This window comes from Lissotriton vulgaris, chromosome 1_2 (assembly GCF_964263255.1).
Source record: "Lissotriton vulgaris chromosome 1_2, aLisVul1.2, whole genome shotgun sequence".
Taxonomy (NCBI): domain Eukaryota; kingdom Metazoa; phylum Chordata; class Amphibia; order Caudata; family Salamandridae; genus Lissotriton; species Lissotriton vulgaris.
The window spans coordinates 82,738,427-82,758,291 of NC_141686.1; the positions used below are offsets into that span (position 1 = coordinate 82,738,427).

At 44.6% G+C, this 19,865-nt stretch overlaps 1 protein-coding gene across 12 annotated transcripts in view; it reads left to right on the forward strand.

Annotated features, from left to right (window-relative positions):
- ERC1 (ELKS/RAB6-interacting/CAST family member 1) overlaps positions 1 to 19,865 on the forward strand; it is a 2,439,553-nt gene that overhangs the window by 514,724 nt on the left and 1,904,964 nt on the right. For all 12 annotated transcript variants that reach the window (XM_086952855.1, XM_086952857.1, XM_086952853.1 and 9 more), the window contains exon 4: positions 1,633 to 1,707. In XM_086952855.1, coding sequence (XP_086808981.1) covers positions 1,633 to 1,707 — 75 coding nt within the window. The remainder of the gene's footprint in view (positions 1 to 1,632; positions 1,708 to 19,865) is intronic.

Here is a 19,865-nt window from a genome sequence, read left to right on the forward strand (position 1 = left end):
GGCGTCCGCCCTCCTCCTCGCGGCGGATTAGCTCAGGGGTGGGGGGCCGTCCGCTTCCTTTGTCAAGCGCCGGGGCTTGATTTCAATGAGACCCCACCTCCGCCGCTAGACAGGACGCTTCCCTCAGGCCTCCGCAGTGTTCCGGATGCGTCTTCTACCTCCGTGGCTCAGGGCGCCGCCATCTTGCCAGTCTCCCAGGCCGGGACCGGGCGGGAAGCTTTCCTCTCCGATTTCTGCCGCTTTTACTGCTCGGCGGCCTCTCCCAACCTCACCGATCCTGCGGGGCACTTTCAGACACCGTTTCGTGTGGTGGATGTCTCGTTTAGGGTCCAGTTAGTACATTTACGACTGGGCTCGTCCTACCCGGCCATGCAGCTAGCCACGCCCCCGGTAAGTTTTTTTTCTGACATTGAGTATCTTTGCCCCAACTCTGGTGACCAATATTCTGCCATGTTGGACAGAATAGCTTGGGTTATTTCCTGTTTGTTGAGGTTTTTAACTAATTCTGGGATAGATTGGTGCGTGGGTGCACTATTTTTTATAGGTCATGCTGCAGCCTATGCTGCCTCCAAGCATTTAGCATTTAAGTTTATTATTTTATAATCCTGGGTACTGATGCTCTATATCCATTTTGTTGATTTCATTTATAATCTGACTCTTGGCCTCATGTATTTGGATACCCCCCTGGTCATTTTGACCACACCTTGTTGGTAAGACTACAACCACACCTTAAGTGAAGCTTTATCCTTGTATGCTTTTACACACCTTTCTCATTCTTTTTAAAGCTCTGACTGAAGACCTGCTTATAGCAACATAGGGTGAACGTATATAGGAATTATGCAAAGTCAAAAGTATGTGGACTGTGATTCAGTACCACCAAGAATAACTGACGACCTTTTTTTGTTGTAAAAAATGGTCACCTATCGTGTTCATTACATATTTCATAATCACACGACGTAAATCGTTGATGTAATTAGTAGGTTGCCATGCCATGATCTCTTGATTGTCTTAAATTGACACTTTTGTGTTGTCTTCTTAACATAGAGTAGTTCTCAACCTACCCCCAAAGCTCAGTTCCTTACTGTTTCTCTCCTTTAGGCCCTCCATCCTCCCAGCCTCTTTCCAAGTTGTTCTTTCCATTACTCTGTGTTTGTCACTGAGCAGCATCCACATAGGTTATTTCAGGCATCATTCGCGTCTCATTGGGGAGCCGTGTTGACTTGAGTGTAACTAGGTGGTTGCTACTCTAGAGGAGGGAATTGCAGCAGAGGGACAGCATTGTAGCGGATGCATTCTGATCATTCATCATAGTCTAGACACACAGAGGAGGCTTTATATCCACTTAGTAAGTACCCAAAGTTTCTAGGCCCAATGGTGTAATTCTCGTATGATTTAGGGTAGTCTACTCTATGCTGTGGGCTCGGTGTAAGTTTTAGTTTTAGACATGCACTGAGTGAAAGATGGGAGGCATGGATCCATATACTCATACAGAACATACGTTGAACAAGATTGGACTGCAGCTCCTCTGTACCTTAAAAGACTAAGGGCTGACAATAGTTCCCTTTGCTTGAGCTGAGGCTTTGAACGGCGGTTATCAGTTTTTTGCTTATCCTCCTTTCTCTCTTGTTACAGGAGATGCATCGCAGGTTCGAAAACGCTCCAGATTCTACAAAAACAAAAGCTCTTCAGACTGTAATTGAGATGAAGGTAAGGGAATCTGAGCACTCGAGATTAATAGATGGGGAAGGATTACAACCAGTAGTTGTCTCGATGGGTGTATGTTTATCCAGGGAGATTGAACATTCGGTGCTTTCGTTTGGTCCCTTGTGAAATTTCACAAGGAACTCAGAAAAAGTGCACATTTAAATTCACGCTTACCTATGACTTTTTAAAAATTATATAGAATTAAAAAACTGTTCTACCCGATAATATCCAAATATGTGTAATATTTCGTATCTTGTAGGGCAGCTGATTTTGAAACAGATTATGGTTTTCGGTTTGTTCATTGTCAAAGTCTGGACCGTCTGCTGTCTGAAGGACACAAAAGAAAGTTTTACTTTTCTAAATTCGGCCATTCCTTGTGTGTGCAAAATGGATAATCATGAATGCAAAAATGGTTACAACGCTTGTATTTGTTTTGTTTTAGCAGTTTGTTGCTGAAACCACATCGGCTTATAAGGTGTGATACTTTACAATTTAACATGTATAAAGGAACAAGAGGTCTCTTACTGCAGAGAATAGTTGTAAGCATAAATCATGGAAGTGAATTTAATTCTATATCAGAAGATCCAAATAAATATTTACATGTATTTATTCAGTCATGTAACACACAAAAATAATAAAGTGGGAAACAGCAGAACAAGAAGCAAGAATTTCAAAGCTCAGACATTTTTTAGTGACTGTAAAAATAATAAACCGGTCATATGACATGTCACTTTAAAGTGCCAATGCTATTATAGCTTATTTAGTTAATCAATATAAAAAATCTTCTCTTTTTTTTATGATCTGACCTAATTTCTCCTTCTCTCTTCACTTTACATTTCATCTTCGCCTCTCTCTCCCCCTTAAAGTTCTTCTTACTTACAAGCATTTTTGCATCTCAGGCATATTCATTTAAATCCTGATGATCGAAACGTCATCAGCAAATAGTACCATGACGATTGAAAATGTTCTATAAATATCTTATGATTGCATTGGTACTTTAAACCGACATGTGACATCACCCTTTTAATATTTTTACAGTCACTAAAAAGTATCAGAGCTTTGAAATTCCTGCTTCTTGTACTCCTGTTCCCCACTTCATTATTTTAGTGTGTTACATGACTGAATAAATACATGTATATATCCATTTGGTTCTTCTGACATATAATTAATTTGACCTCTATGGTTTATGCTTAAGAATATTCTGCAGTAAGGGACCTCTTGTTCCTTTATAAATACTTGTACGTATGGTCCCTTGTATACCTTTGGGTTCCCCATGCCTGTAATAAATATATTACATTTTAATATGACACTATACACACTGAAAGTTACCAGAACAATGGTCATTGTAGTATTGATTGCATGTTCAACAATTCCACACAATGGCTGCTTGACCTGGCTGGCGACTGGATGGCTGCTTAGTTTGTGAACCCCCAACTCACCCATTGTATATTATTCTGAGTTGCTAGATCAATCTTGGGAACATTGGTGTTTAGCTCTGTGGATGAAGCAGACTATTCCACGCCAAGCAGTGTTAGGCAAAGCTGTTGTACTCTGGGCCACCTTTGGCAATTCTTCTGGTATGTTTCAACCCACCTCGCAACCCCCACCTTATGAGATGTCTTGAACTTCTGAATCAGTTGGTGTGCTGTAACCTGGAGAGGGTGGGACCATGTTACAAAGCCAGAGGCGCCAAACCTCCACAAATATGCCTTCCTCATCTTGTCAGAAGTACTGAACAATAGAGAGACTTCTGGAGAACCCATTTTTGATCATGCAGGTGACAAGGACTCTGAGCCGTCCCCTAGAAAAGGTATGTTGGCTGTCAGCAAGTACAGACCTACACTAGAACGTAAATTAGAGTACTGAGGGGAGTTTGCTACATACAGGCGTCAAAAAGATAATATTCTGAGCTGGCACAGCCGAACTACAGTAACATGGTCAGTGAGGTAGACAAATTGAAAGCCTGCATGAAATAGCGGCATTCTGCAAAGAATTTGGAGTGTTGAGGGGCGCTCCAGCTGAAGTAATGTACACTTACTAGGTATACACAAATGCAGAGACCCACAGCGCGTCTATGCTTTAAAGATTGGAGCAAAACTGAATTCTACTCTGTGAAGGCCCTCTGTGTGCTGTATCTACTAGGTTTCTCAACTGTTGTGACCAGGGCTGCATTTTGTAGGCATAGTGATGTTGGCCCTGGCCCCGTATTAACCCCATAGCTGTTCTGCCTAAGTCCTCCCTGCCCCTGATTGTGCTGAGCCTTTTTTTGGGCTATTTGGGGTAGTTTGCGTTTAGGCCCCTGTACCCAGGGTTTGTTGATTCCCTAGGAGAAGACCCCAAATTAGTCAAAGTACAGCTACATTTTTTGGGGGGGGAAATGGGACAATAAGTGCTGCAGAAGAAAGTGTCTGTTTTTCCCCCCTGCAAATGGCATCAACAAAGGGTTTGTGGTGCTGAAATCGCCATCTTCCCAGCCTCCAGGGACTGACAGACTTTTGTAAGAGAACCAACATTTTTTACACAGTTTGTGCATTTTACTGGGACATACCCTACTTTTGTTTTTTTTTGTGCTTCCAACCTCCTTCCATTTAATGGTAGAAATGGGTATGAAAGCAATAATGGATCCTGGAAAGCTATACATTTCAGAAAAGTAGACAAATTCTGAATTCAGCAAGGGGTCATTTGTGTAGATCCTTAAAGTTTTTTTTATAGAAGCTAACAGCTGAAAATAGGAAAAATTGCAAATTAGTTGAAAAAGCAATATGCCGTTACAACTGCGGGACCCTTCTGGTGGTGGGGACATATAGAATGCAAGCATTACCTCACTGGATCCTAGTTTTCAGAAATGTGTGGGTTTGGTAGGTTTCTCTAGATGACCACTGAGCCCGGGGCCAAAAACCCAGGTCCCTCCCCCGCAAAACCAGATAATTTTATGATAGGTAATTTTGCAGTCTCCACAATGCATTTAGGGCCCTTGCCTGTCGCGGATACTTGACCCACCCGCATGAGTGTGGTACCATTTTTATCTAGAGACCTGGGGGAATGATGGGTGGTAGGAAATTTGTGTCAGCCTGGTGATCTCACAACTTTTCCACACAGAAATTTGAGAACAATTAGATTTTTTTCTGCAAAATTTGAGGTTTGCTGGGGATTCTGGGTAGGAACACTTTGGGGTACATGCAAGCCATACCTCCCTGGACTCCTCCGAGCCTCTAGTTTTCAGAAATGTGTGGGTTTGGTAAGTTTCCCTTGATGGCCGTCAAGCCAGGGACCAAAAACCCCATGTGACCCTCCTTGCAAAACCAGGTCGTTTTGTGATTGATGATTTTGATATCTCCACAATACGTTTTTGGCCCTTACCTGTTGCGGGTACTTGGCCCACCCACACGAGTGAGGCATCATTTTTATTGGAAGACTTTGGGAAATGCAGGGTGGGTGGAAGTTTGTGGACCCACACAGACTCCAGAACTTTCCATCACAGAAATGTGCGGGAAATGTTTTTTTGTTTGTTTTTTGGACAGAGTTTGAGGTTTGCAGGGGATTCTGGATAACAGAACCTGGTGAGAGCTACACGTCACCCCATCCTGGATTCCCCCTGGGTTGTTAGTTTTCAAAAATAAATAGGTGTTCTATGTTTCCCTAGGTGCCAGCAGAGCTAGGGCTCAATCTACAGCTAGGCACTATGCAACAAAAGGGTCAGTGTCCACTGTAAAAATGTTGTGTGTCCAGGTTGCATTTTGGGCCATTTACTGTCGCGGATAGTAGGTCTGCCCAAACAAGTGAGGTATCGTTTTTATCAGGATACTTTGGGGAATGCTGGGTGGGTGGAAGTTTATGTATCTGCACAGATTCCAGAACTGTCCATCATAGAAAAGTTTGAGGTTTGCAAGGGATCCTGGGTAACAGAACCTAGTGAGAGCCACACAAGTCACCACATCCTGGATTCCCCTGGGTGTCTAGTTTTAAAAAATGTATATGTTTGCTAGTTTTCTTGGGTGCCAACTGCGCTATAACCCGAAATCCACAGGTAGGCACATTCCGGGAAAAAAGTCAGTGCCTAGTGGGCTTTTTGCCACCCCGAGGAGGGGGGAATCAGGGGCTTTTCCCTTGATATGCCACCAAGGGGGCAGGAAAGACTGTGGCTATTTTTTTGGGGAGTAGGGACATTGAGATGCCCATTCAGGGCAGCCCCCACCCATACATATAAAAAAGCCAGCATAATTGCTGGCGCCTAGTGGGCTTTCTGCCCTCTGAGGGATCCACTATGGAAGGGTACCATTGTAAAGTTGAGATTCTCCCTTTCCAACGATACATCTCCCAAGTGTTTCGGTGCTCAGGGGCTGAGATAGCCCCACGAGCACCAAAACAGTGAAACTTAAACTAAATTTCATTTTCATTTTCAATGCAATGACATCAGCGCCCCCACCATGCATGTGATCGTCATTGCATTGAAAATGCCAAACGGCCTTGGGAGGTTTGGAAAACTCTTCCTCAACCTCCAGAGGCCAACAAAAAAAGGAAATCCCTCTGCTGTCTGCAGCAGTGGGATTTATTGCTCCTGTACTCATGACGGAACCATTTCATCATGAGCAACCAACCGAAAGGGTTAAAGCATCAGTCTACTCATTTCAGATTTTAATGTAAGTGAAACTGGTGTATGGGTGTACTATGCAGATATGAGGGTAAAAAGATACTAGGTATGGTTTTTCAAGACCTCCAGAAAGCGCGTGGACATGGTTTACAATGACTGCACCATACAGTAGTGGATAATTTAAGGAGAATATGTCTATAGTTGCTGCTTATGTTGAGGGATTTGCCTAACAGTTAAATGCCCGAGGTTCTCTTGATTCCACACGATGGATGACATGCCTGCAGGATACATTGTATGGTGGCCATGTCCCTCTACTCTTCGCAGGAATCACCAGACCTGTGTTCTCTTCTTATTAGTTTAATTATTTATTTGGTTTAAATGACAGTGCTGAGATGATAGACAAGTTTTTCTTTGAAGACGTGAGTTGTGTAGACCTGCAGTGTGACTGTATGGTGCAGGGGAAATTGTAATGGTCACATCATTGCTGATCTCAAGGGCACAGTTGGGATTGATGAGACTTTGGCTATGAAGGATCGTGAAACAAGAAGATAGTGATTGTTTGTGGAATCGACAGCATTGCATATCTTATCAAGGAACATATATGGTTTACGTCTTGACAATAAATAAGGTGTGGTTACCTAGTTTCACTTAGACACAAACCGGGTCTGTTTAATTTCCTTATGTGGAACGAGTGACAGTTTGAGGGGAGGGTGAGATATTCTTTGCTGTCCTGTGGTGGTGTTACCAGTGAGTCCAGCGGTCCATAGTATGTAACACTCTCCCTTGTAAAGGGCCCCCATCATAGTTGGATATTCTGCAACGTTTGCGAATCCGTGTCAAACCACTATAGGAAACTGCAGGGCCTGATTCTTAAAGAAAGTGACAGAGGTGCTCCTTGCTCTGGTGCTGGTTTAAGACTTTCAGGAATTGAAGTATATAGAACTGAGCCTGGAGCTATACTCCTAGCAAACTTTGTGGATTTCATTTGTGCATGAGCAAATACACACGTGTACTTGCTTAGGCAAAAATGTGTTGCACGATTTCAAGATCATTCTCCCTATACACCTTTTTTCTTCACTATGGAAAGAGTTTTATTCCTGCCTTTGTCCTAATTACATTTCCAACTGTTACCAATATGGACAGAATTTGAAGAGTATGTTGGCGAATGCCCTTTAACATAGTTTGTGGCTGTTCAGACTTATAGGACATTCCAGCTCTCGAACCATCACCTCCTGCCTACTATATGTAGGTTTGTGCAAAGGATGCAAAGTCAGAACCCCTTACATAATGAGCCTCAACATAGTACAAGAGATTATTGGAGCCCTGATGAGAATGCTCCCTAATTTGTCACCTCACTGCACGGCACCATGAGGGACAATTGGATTTATTTACAGGACACTTTGTTTTCTGAAACATACCTTCTCCTGGACATGTAGATACTATTTTAAATTCTACACCTATGCTCATGGAAAGACTACCTTACCTTTTTTTGTTGAAGTGCCGCCACCGCCAGGAGTCAGGAGAAAGCCCAGGAGCACAAGCCGCCACCGCCAGGAGTCACACAGCTACCAGCCTCGCGCCGCCGCCCCGGGAACTACATTACCCGGCAGGCTAAGCGGCGGCGCGTCTGTGACACGGGGGAAGAGCGACACCAGGCGCCATAAACAGTGGGCTACCCGGCAGAGCAGGGGAGACCTTACCTTTGTTTGTTGAAGTGCCGCCACCGCCAGGAGTCAGGAGAAAGCCCAGGAGCACAAGCCGCCACCGCCAGGAGTCACACAGCTACCAGCCTCGCGCCGCCGCCCCGGGAACTACATTACCCGGCAGGCTAAGCGGCGGCGCGTCTGTGACACGGGGGAAGAGCGACACCAGGCGCCATAAACAGCGGGCTACCCCGCGACGTGGGACGCAAGCGGGACGCCCAGACGAAGCCCGGACAAAGGGCGGACAGTCTTAGACAGTCCGAGACTGTCCGCGACTGGACTGGGCCACAACCCTTAACTCTCAAGTAAGGAAATACTAACTGTTTACTACAATTTACTATTGTTCTGGGAATGCTAAGTGGAGCATCTTGTTACCTTAGTTTATGACTTCTATGCATTAGTGACTGGGCATACTCATCTCAACCTAAACTATCAGGCTATTTGAGACTGCTTGCGAATCAATTGGGCTCTTTTATCTTGTATGAGAAGTAAGGGAAATCGTTTGCTATAATTCTTGACACCTGTGGGAACTAATTATACAGGGTCTAGCATGCCAAAAAAACAGCCCCCAGTGAACACAAAAACAATGGACAACTACCTGGTTCAGGTGGTTGCAAAAATAAATAGCGAAAGGAGACAGTCCTTGGGGCTAAGTCAGTCTCCCAATCTACAGCTACTAAGTCCAACCCAAAGTTCCCAAAAGACAGATACCACCATGCTCGATGTCCCTGACGACCTGATAGATATCACGGTACATCCAAGCCAAAATCCTGCTGATCAAAATAGTTTCCTGGTAGATGATGCAGTGAACACAGTACTTACTGAGCCAGAAAATAATATTGATTCTAAACATGAGATTAGGGCCCATAATTCTGATGATCTCTCATCTTCTGAACAGGAAATCCGACCCGTGAGAACACGTAGAAAAACATCGCAAAAGAGGTCAGGTCTACGCTCAGGAATGAGGAAAAAAAGAGTAACATCCCCTGGGAAAATTAAGGTCGGAACCAGTGAATATGTGGACGATAACGACAAATGTAACAGGGATGACGAATTGCTCCAAAAGATAGCCGATATCTTAGATTCCAAAATCAAAACTATTATTAAACCTCTAGTTGCCAAGATTGACAAATTAAATGCGGAGGTAAAAAGACTGAGTGGAATCCAATGTAAGGCTGTGGAGGCGGTCGACAAGTTAACAACACTTGTGACAAAAGTGGCTCAACTAACTGAGGATAATGTGGGGAGTACTACAGGAAAGGAGACTGGCCCGACGCTCTCTGTTTGCCCAGCTCAAATATCATCAAACACTACTAATCAGTCTCTGGCCACAGATGGTGCCCCAGTAATATTAAGCATTCCGCCAGTAACATGTCAGGAAACTGATCCTCTCCAATTTATCGAAGAAGCTTCTCCAGTGGTATTGGTGCTGGCCAATGTTCCACCACTAACGAATGGTCAATTGGAATCGCCAGCATCCTTGTCCAGTAAGGCACTGCACTGGCTAACAGTAAACATGCAGATGGCTCCAGGAGGTAAACAACAGCTTGCAGGTGAAATTAAGACAGTGAAAAGGGTCGCTTGGATTGGGAATCGACCAAAAAGATTTACAGGAGACTGTGTTACAGTGACTTTTACCCATCCGGCTGTTTTACCCAATGTCCTAAACAATATTTTCCCGCCACAAAGAAGATCTGGGACTGTTGTCCCTCTCACTCTCAAATTTTTCTACGGAGAACAACAAAACGTAACATTCCCCAGGACTCCGGGACCGGTGTGGGACATTGTGAGAAATAATAGAGGAACAAAGGTTCCGTCTAATGATTGGGGAATGGTTTTAGGAAATAGATATGAAGCTCTATCAGGGCTAAATGAATGTGATTGACTGGGTAAGGGATGTAACACTGTTTGCTCCTCTCCCCTGGGTGAACATATAGTGGGAGACTTGAAAGACCAGACAAATGCTGTGATAGCTGATACTCTATTACCACAGACAAAAGTAAGGAGCAGACAGGACACCGTGGTGGCTTCAGCAGAAGCTCACCACCCTTTTGGCCGACCTGACCACACCGTTCATAATGGTCTAAATGTAATGATATCCTCAAACCAGATTGTAACTGAGAATAATATAAGTGAATATGATTCTCCTCAACAACTTAGGGAAAGCCAATCCAGTAGCATGAAACCTTCTAATGACAATGTTTCTGTTCAATATACTTTAATGTCATGGAATGTTGCTAGTTTAAAAAGTAAAATGCCATCACTGGACTGGCTAACTTTCCTGGACACAAAGGATATAATTCTTTTACAGGAAACTTGGCAGCTAGCCCCAGAACCTATACAAGGATATTTACATTTCTATATCCCGGCTACACCGAGTTTAAGGGGAAGGCCTAAGGGTGGCCTAGTGTCATGGGTCAAACAGAACGGTGGCCATTCTGCTTCTCAACTGGTCACTAATAGTCCCGATATCCTGTTGGTTAAACTCCAGCAACCACACTGTAAGGATCTCTATATTTTTAACATTTATTCGAGGGGGCTGCCAGGGGGCAAACCCACTGAGGCAGTTGATCTGTTAGATTCTCTTTTAAAACAACATTGCTCGAATGTTTAATGTAATTGTTGGCGGTGATTTTAATTGTTGTTTCGAACCCCTAGATAACCATGATATTGATCTCACGGTAGAAGAGGACTATATCTGGGAAATCCCTCAGTTGTCTTTAACGCCTATCAAAAAGTGGACACAGGCTGCACTACAATTAAAAGTTTTATGTCTTGAGCATGGGTTACGGGCCACTAATGGAAGAACGGTTTTGGATAAACAGGGTGCCCTTACCTTTAATAATGGCACTTCACATAGTCGTATCGACTATATCCTGACTAATAAGGAGAATTGGGCCAGTGTTGATGACATGTGGATAGAGCCAAGGGCTGAAAGTGACCATGACCCACTAATTCTGACATTTAAACTGTTTGACCTATGGAAAAGAGATGAGATGAGGGATAATGTTCAAATAACCCTGTCAAATGATAACAGGCGTATTAGGTGGTCAAACTGTGCAACTAATGAGGAAAGTATAACAGCCATGAGGGATTTGACAACACAGGCCATTATAGAATTAAGGAGTCACTCCACTATGGAGACTCCGATATCAGAAATTAGTATGATCCACAAAGTCTTTTTTAATAAACTGAAATCCTTCTTTGTTAAAAAAGTTACTAGAAAACAGCGCAGGCCAGCAAGGAAGGAGGATCAATGGTACGATAAAACCTGTAGGGTTGCCTATAGGGCCCTGCCTGATGCAGTAAAGTCAAAAGATAAAGCTAAGATAAAGGATGCCCGAGTCATGTATAAAAAAAAAAAAAAACTAGGGCAAAGGGGGAATGGGAGGAAGGCTATTGGAGGGATCTCCTAAGAGCCAGTAAAGAAAGATCCATGACCACCTTCTGGAACATCGTCGAAGGGGGGTCAAATGAGGAGAACCCACGAATCACGTGTCACCAGAAATGTGGGTCTCCCATTATGCGACCCAGTTCGCCCCTGAGGATAGAAATGAAGAAGGGTGCGAAGTTCTTATAAATACCACTATGAGTCACCTACCTTTTACCAAATCTGATGTCCTAAAAACTCTAAATAACATTCCTAAAGCTAGGGCCCCAGGTTTAGACTCTGTCCCTGCAGATTTGTTTATGCATGATAAAGATCTCTGGGCTACCTATATCCAGTTGCTAGCCAATGGTATCGCGAAGGGCTCGCCTATTCCTGAGACCTGGAAGGGAGCCGAGATTATCCCTATCTATAAAAAGGGGGCACGCTCGGACCCAGGTAATTATAGGCCCATTAGCCTTATCGCATGCATACAAAAAGTATTGGCGAGACTTGTACTGCAGCGAATTCATGGATGGATAGATGAATACGACATATCACCTTTACAGGCAGGATTTCGCTGTCATACTAGTACCATTGACCAAGTTTTTAGATTTGTCTTATTATACTGGCGTGTCGTTTTCCTTGGTGGGGGGGGTATGCTCTTTGCAGCCTTTGTTGATTTAAAATCAGCATTTGACCTGGTACCTCGTGCCAAGATGTGGAAAATCTTGCAAGAACAGGGCATTCCAGATGAAATTTTGTCCCTATTAATTAGACTGCATGAGAATAATTTCGCACAAGTTCGATGGAACCAGCAGGGCAGTGTTACAGATAAATTTACCATTGCAAGGGGTGTACGCCAAGGATGTGTGTTAGCTCCTACGCTCTTTTCGCTATACATCAACAGGGTGATCAGGTATTTTGAACAACAACCAACTGATGCATCAAAGTTGGCGGGAAAACTGATCCCCCTGTTGATGTTCGCGGACGATACCCTACTAATATCGAAGACTCAACAGGGACTTCAAAGGGCCATTGGAGTTTTTGAAGCATTTTGTGCAGACCATGGTCTTGTCATAAATACTAGTGAAACAAAATTTATGGTCTTGCACAAACGGAGACACATAAGAGGGAAGGTCATCATGGACGGGGTTCAACTAGAACAGACCCAGGTTTTCAATTACCTGGGCATTACCCTGTCCTATAAATTAGACTGGAAGCAACACACTAACCAGCTAGCTACAAGGCATGCTCAATTGACAGGTGCCCTAACCAAGGAATTATTTTCTTCACATACCAGACCTATTAGTCCGGTCTTAAAAATCTATAATGCAAAGGTTGGAGCGGCAGTCCTTTATGGGGCCGAACTCTGGGGGCCAAGTAATCTTACAAAGTTGACGGTAGCTCAAAACAAATTTCTCCGCAACATTACTGGCTTACCAATATCTACCCCTTTGCTACCTCTACATTATGATCTGGGATTCCATAGCTTTGAGGACATGGCCAGGTACAGATCAGTAGCCTACTGGAGGAGGTTATGGGTCACCCCAGAACTCTCCCAGTACCCCCAAGGCTTCCTCGAAGTCAGAACCTTGGACAAAAAGCATAAAATAACTTGGATGAGAGAGGTAAAAACAATTTATAGGGCTATGGGCTTATCTCAATTATGGGATGACCCGGTAAGGAATGTTTTCCCACCTAAGAAAACATTGCGAGATCTGTATTGGAACATGGTTGAGGCTAAGTGTTTTGGTAGCCGTATCGACCGATCCTGTACTAATGACTTCTTAGAACTTAAGCATGTACCGGCCTTAGAACCTTACTGGGATTGGATTACCGTCCCAGGGGAGCGGAAGAAGTATCATCAACTGAGGGTGGGGACTTTACCACTAAATGCCTTAACTGAAAAATGGTATAAGAATCAAACTTCGAGGTGCCCCTTTTGCCCTGACCACAAGGAAAATATCGGACATGTGTTGTTTGCCTGCCCTGAATATAACGCCCCCAGGCGTTCATGGCTAAAACCGATTTGCGCTCAGTTGGGCTTAAAATCTGCTAATGAGGCTGTTAGGATCTTAAGATCTGACACCTCTCAGCCTGTTGTTATAGCCATGTCGAAATTTCTACACTTCGATAATTTGGGCTCGAAAAACAAGCCTGGAATAATCCTTGGGCTAATTATTATACGCTGCTATATTGTATTAAGTAACTGATAATTCTTGCATTGATGGATTTCGCCTTCTTTTTATAACCGTTTTTTAATCTTTTATACTCAAAAACTATGTAAATAAGGATGAGCTAGGTCGTTATGGATTTCGTTTCTCTTTTTCTCTTTTTTTCTTATAACTGTTTTTAATCTTTTATACTTAAAAACTATGTAAATAAGGATGAGCTATGTTGATATTTATTTTCTTTTAGACTATATTGAAATGACTTACTGTGGATCTTGTCTTCTTGTGGGGTGTGGGGGTAAAAAAACAACCTTTTTAAATGTAAATGTCTTTTTATGATTGAAAAATATCGAATAAAGACTATTTTGAATTGAATTGAATTGACTACCTCACCTGTGCCAGAAACTTCCAAGCCTGTTGCACAAAAATGTACTGGCTCATTGTAGTACGCAGATGTGAGGGATTCGAAGGCATCATAGACATTGAGTTTTTCCTGGGTCCATGATTTCATTCCTCTGTGCATGCGGAGGAGCCTTATTCTGATTTGAGGTTGGTTTTGTCCAGAGCTGTAGGCTGGAATGTGGATGTGAAGATTGGGGATTATTGGAAGTTGAAAGCCTAGGTGTACAATGGAAGTGTTGAGTAAAGTGTTTGCTGAGCTGTGGGTCAGATAGTTGTGTGTTTTGCGGCAGGTTATCTGGGATTGTCTGTTATAATTTACCATTTTTGTAGCGGGAAACCTTTGAATTTTAAGTCATGTGGATTTGAATGACCAGTGGGACAAGGGTTCAGAGAAGCGAGCGAGTGTCACTGATGTGTCTTCAGTACAGTGCAATTACTGGGTCCTGTGCTTTGGATAGAGAGTGATAAAATGTTTGGTGTTCCGCGGTGGCGCTTGCCGCCGCACAACCTGCGGGACCCAGCCAATGTGGAAACTCTACGGACTGTCATTGACTCTTACTTCGCGAGCAATGATCCCGGTGGAGTGGTTTGCCTTTAAGGCAACGATTCGCGGCCACATCACGTTGATAGCGATTGCGCAGGCGTGGGAAGCCCGTTGCTTGGAGGATGGTCTCTCCAAAGACTTTAAGAGACTGGAGAAGCAGGATCAAGAGCGTTCGACACTTGCATGCCAGCGGAGGCTTGCGAACCTCCGGGGTCAGCTTCGCTCCCCTGCGCACCAACAAAGCTAAGCGGATCCTTCTCACCCTCAAACAACGGTATTTCAAAGGGGGGATAAAGTGGGCAGATTACTGGCGAAACGTCTGAGGGTTAGAGCTGCGAAGGCCCACATAGCGTACATTCATTTGATGGAGGGAAGGAGGGTCACTACGGAAAGAGCTAAGTGTGAGGCCTTTAGGTCCTACTACACCGCTCTCTATACTGCAGATGAGCCCTCCCAAATGTATATCGATGATGTCCTAAATAAGTGTCCCTGGACCCCAATACATCCTCACCACGCCAAACAATTGGACGGCCCCCTCCTGGCAGAGGAGCTGACAGCAGCATTGAGAGACCTCCCTCTAGGGAAAACGCCAGGCCCAGATGGCCTGCCGTTGGCCTTTTATTGCATGTTCGTAGTGCAACTCCAGCCATACCTACTACAGTTATACAACTCTTTCTCGGACACGGATGGGCCATCGTCCGCTATGGGTATGGCAGAAACAGCCCTCATTCCCAAGCCAGGAAAAGATCCCACGCTGTGTGCGTCTTACCGCCCCATAGCACTGCTAAACACGGACCTTAAAATTTACACCAAAATTCTGGCAAAGCGCCTAGAGCCGCACATACCTAGCCTTGTAGAGCCTGATCAGGTTGGCTTCATCCGCAATAGGCAAGGGGCTGACAATTTGCGTAGAATTGCACACCTGGTAGGGAAAGCGCATCCTTGGAACATACCGGCCTGCCTTTTGTCGCTTGACGCGGAGAAGGCGTTTGACCGGGTAGACTGGAGCTTTCTTTGCACGGTGTTGCACAAGATCGGCTTGGGGCCTAATATGATCTCTATGATCATGGACCCCTGTCACTCGCCACAAGCTAGGGTTCGGGTAAATGGGCAGCTCACAGAACCCTTTTCCATACATAGGTGTACGCGGCAGGGTTGCCCCCTGTCCCCTCTGCTATTTGCCTTAGTGGTAGAGCCTCTAGCAGAGCTGATCAGTCAGGATGCGGGCATATAGGCCTCACTTTTGGGTGCCGCGAGAACAAAGTGGCGCTATTCGTGGATGACCTTATCCTCACGCTATTGCGCCCACATACGTCTCTCCCGGCGCGACACGCCCTATTACATCCTTTAAGAGGGCCTCCGGCCTTAAAATTAATTATGGCAAATCTTGGGGCTTTAAACCTTCCGATTCCGGAAGAGGAGATACCGGCCTTAAAGACGCTGGCTCCTGATCAGTGGGCCTCGGATCATATCCGATACCTAGAGCTACTATTAACTACATCATTAGACACGTGGACACAGGTAAACTGGCGGGAATGTAAAAAAACTGTCTTGGAGGACCTACGAAGGTGGAAATCTCTAACTATCTCTTGGCTGGACAGGCTTAACGTCGTCTAAATGTCAATACTCCCTAAAATGTTATACCTATTCCAGTGTCTACCCACACCTATACCAGAACACCAGATACAGGGCCTCCAAAAAGACATCACTAACTTTATATGGGGTAGACGTAGAGCACGGTTTTCTCACAAAATCCTCATGCTGCCACGAGACAGGGGGAGGGGGGGGGGGTGGTTGGTGTGTCCCAACCTCCTGGAATACTACTGGGCTTCCGCACCGCCGCTTTATCTCGGAATGGACAGCCTCTGAAAGCGAGAAGGTGTGGTTTCATATGGACAGGATGGTAACGGGACGTACCATCTGGGACCTTACGTGGCTTCATCACACGGCGTGTTCCCGTAGCGCCTATATTGCAGTGCCTACTAAGACCGTCCTAGACCTATGGGACAAGATAGCTGTGTGTAAGGGGCTGACTACCTTTCCCTCTCCACACACTCCCATTGCCGGCAACCCATTATTCCCTTCAGCCTTCTACTTTCAAACATTCGCCAAATGGCTACAGGGGGATTGTAGAGTGAATGGTGATTTGTACGAGGGGGGCACCCTTAAGAGATTCGCCCAGTGAAAGGAAGAATTCCTTCTCCCAGTGGGAGCGGTACTACAATAAGCTCAGCTGCAACACTGGTATCTTCACCAGAAATGCAGCAGGCGGCCGTTTGGTCATTTTCTCTCTGAGCGGCTAGTCCGCTCATTTGACGACTAGACAGGCCTTATATCGCGGACATACCAGATCCTGCAACATCCCCCGATGCTAACCACACTTCTATATCAACGCCAATGGCAGCTGGCGTCAGATAGGGAAATCACGCCTACACAATGGAACCGCCTGTGGCGTGACATTCCTAGGGTTCATCGAGGCATCCCACAGAGGGAAAATGCGTACAAAATTATGACGCAATGGTATTACACGCCCGTTCGATTGCACAAAATGTTCCCGGCCGCGTCCCCCTTGTGTTGGAGGTGTCTGACCGCATCTGGAGACTTCATTCACATTTGGTGGGCCTGTCCACTCCTGACACTGCTCTGGAAGGAAGTCCTTAGTCATATTAAAGAAGTACTGGGCTTCCCCCTGCCTGAATCTGCAACCACGATCCTACTAGGCCTTAAACCGGAGAACCTTAAAACGCTCACTCGCAGCAACTGGACCACAGCACTATACATGCTTGGGGCGGCTAAACAACTTCTAGCATTATACTGGAAAAAAGCTGAGACTCCCCGAGGTTGCCTCCTGGTTCGTGCGCTTGTGGCATGTGATCACTATGGAACTCCTCACAGCCCCTCTATATGCCCGAGACACGAGGAGTGGTGTGTCTCACTGGTTAGAGGCGGCAGACCCGGAAGCAGAGAACGGCCCGGGACCAGGGTTCAATTCCCGACTCGGCAGGGTCGTGGACCAGGGTCAGCGGACTCGATAATTCTCGCCTTAGTGCCTACTCTAACCAGGGATCACACTCGGCAACTCTGGGCATTAGCTTGCCTCATCTCTACAATGGCCCCCCACATTCGCCGGGGATGCCTGGTTTCACCTTGGAGATACCCAGTAGAGACCATCTCACAGGGATAGCCAGGACAGGTTCCCCAGCGGTCTACAGCGCCACGACGCCTCATGGCAGCAGTGCGCTTTACAAGACCACATACATTACATACATTACATTACTTCAATGCTGTCTGGCGACCATTAGTTCAAAACCTCTGTAAAATAGAACATGCGCGCCATTTACCCACTGTCTGGGAACTTCTATGGAAAGGGAAAATACTTACTTTTAAAGACTTGCAGGCTAAGCCCGAACTGGCACCTAGGGAGGTTTTTCGATATTTACAAATTCGACAAGCGCTTAATGCAGCTCTCAATGATCTGATGACTATACCGGACGCTTCCCCTTTGGAGGATCGACTCCTGTCTGAACCTCTCCTGACCAAGGTTATTTCCCTTACATATAGTAAGCTATGTACCAACTTACCAGACTCTTTCCTTACCCTTAGAGATAAATGGGAATCAGACTTGGGACAAATAAAAGCTGAGGACTGACAAACCGCCCTGATGTCCCCTAGAGAGGCTGCTATTAACTATCGCTTTCGATTGATCCAACTGAAGTTTCTACACAGGACATACCTCACTGGGGTGACGTTAGCTAAGATAGGGACTAGGCAGTACGCACTTTGCCTGCACGGCTGTAACCAAATTGCCACATTTTATCATATACTATGGGCCTGCCCTTTCACTGGGGATACCACTCGTATTGACACCCTCATTAGGGATCCTGAACATTTGGGAAGCAACTGACCTCACAAACATAGAGCAACAATTCACTACTCTGGGATACACATTGATAAAAAGAGCCATTGCTATGAAATGGGGAGCCTCAGACTGACCGTTGCTAATAGGATGGGTGGCGGAAATGGACAGATGTATGGTAGCCGAAAAAGAGGTTTACAAACCAGAGGATGCCCTAAAAAGTGGGACAAATGTTGCATAAGATACTTCTTTTTTCAAAATTGAACAATGTATATCGCAGTAACCTGCAAGTGACAATTATGTTGTCAATAAAATTATTACATTTTAAAAAAAGAGAAGCTTCAGGTATCTCCTCCTGTTAAGGATTGCTTTTCTCGTTGGCTTCTCTTGTACCTTGCGTTGATGGCGACAGTCAGGTTTTTCACTCTTCAGGTCTTTCTGAGAATCTTACAGAACTTAAATCAGAATTACAGTTAAATGGGGAGAAATTTCTGCATAGCAAAACTACTACCTACGTATAAATCCAACTAATAATCATTCTGTAAACACAAAGGTTGGTTACTTCAATGGGACAAATTGAGCTTTTTAGGTCTCTATCTCTATAAGAAGAGATGGGAGGAGTAACGAAAGTTACTTAACAGTTATTGATTTGAATGCAAAAACTGAAATTCGTTGACATTCCATCCTCTGTTCTCCCCCAGAGAGTTAACAACATTGCTTTTTTGACTTTCTGGAAAGCAATTCATTATTGCCAGTGAAGGGTCACTTTGTGATCTTAATCTACTGTCTTTCTTAAATTAACAACGACAAAACTGAGATTATGGCATGGAACATCATTGATCAGGAGGGAATCTTCATCAGTGAGCTTAGATATCTTGGAGTTATAATAACTCAGGCCCTTAGAAAAATTCCAAAAACTAATTTAGATAAAGTTTCGAAGGAGGTTGATGTTTTATTAAAAAAATAGCAGAATATCCCACTCTACCATTACGGACGGATTAACTTGATTAAGATGCGTGTCCTTCTGAAATATACCCACCTGTTTAATAATATCCCGCTAGAATTTGCAAAAGCTCATATTCTTAAATTTCAGGGCAAGATATCTTCCTTTATTTGGGCAGGTAAAGGGATCAGGCTGTTCTAGAAAAAACGTAAGCGCAAATTAATGCGAGGGGGCATGGGCTTACCAGACCTACATCTGTATTGTTGGGCCTACCAATTAAAACACTGTAGGATGTTACTGCTTACTCCGGATGACTCGCTAAATCCATGCTAGTCGGCGTAGTGGAACTAGGATTCATGTATAAATTCAGCACCCCTAAAAAAAGAAAATTAAAGTTTGTCTGAAGACGTTGCACATGGCGGCCAGCAACTGTTGAGATTGGGACTTTCCTATTATAGAGATTGGGCCCCAGTGTGTGGTTCTCCTGGAACACCGGAGTGTCTTTTGGACACTCTAGCTCAGCCATTAAAAGAGGCCGGAGTCTCACACTGGAAGGACGTCGTAGTGGGTAATAAATGTCA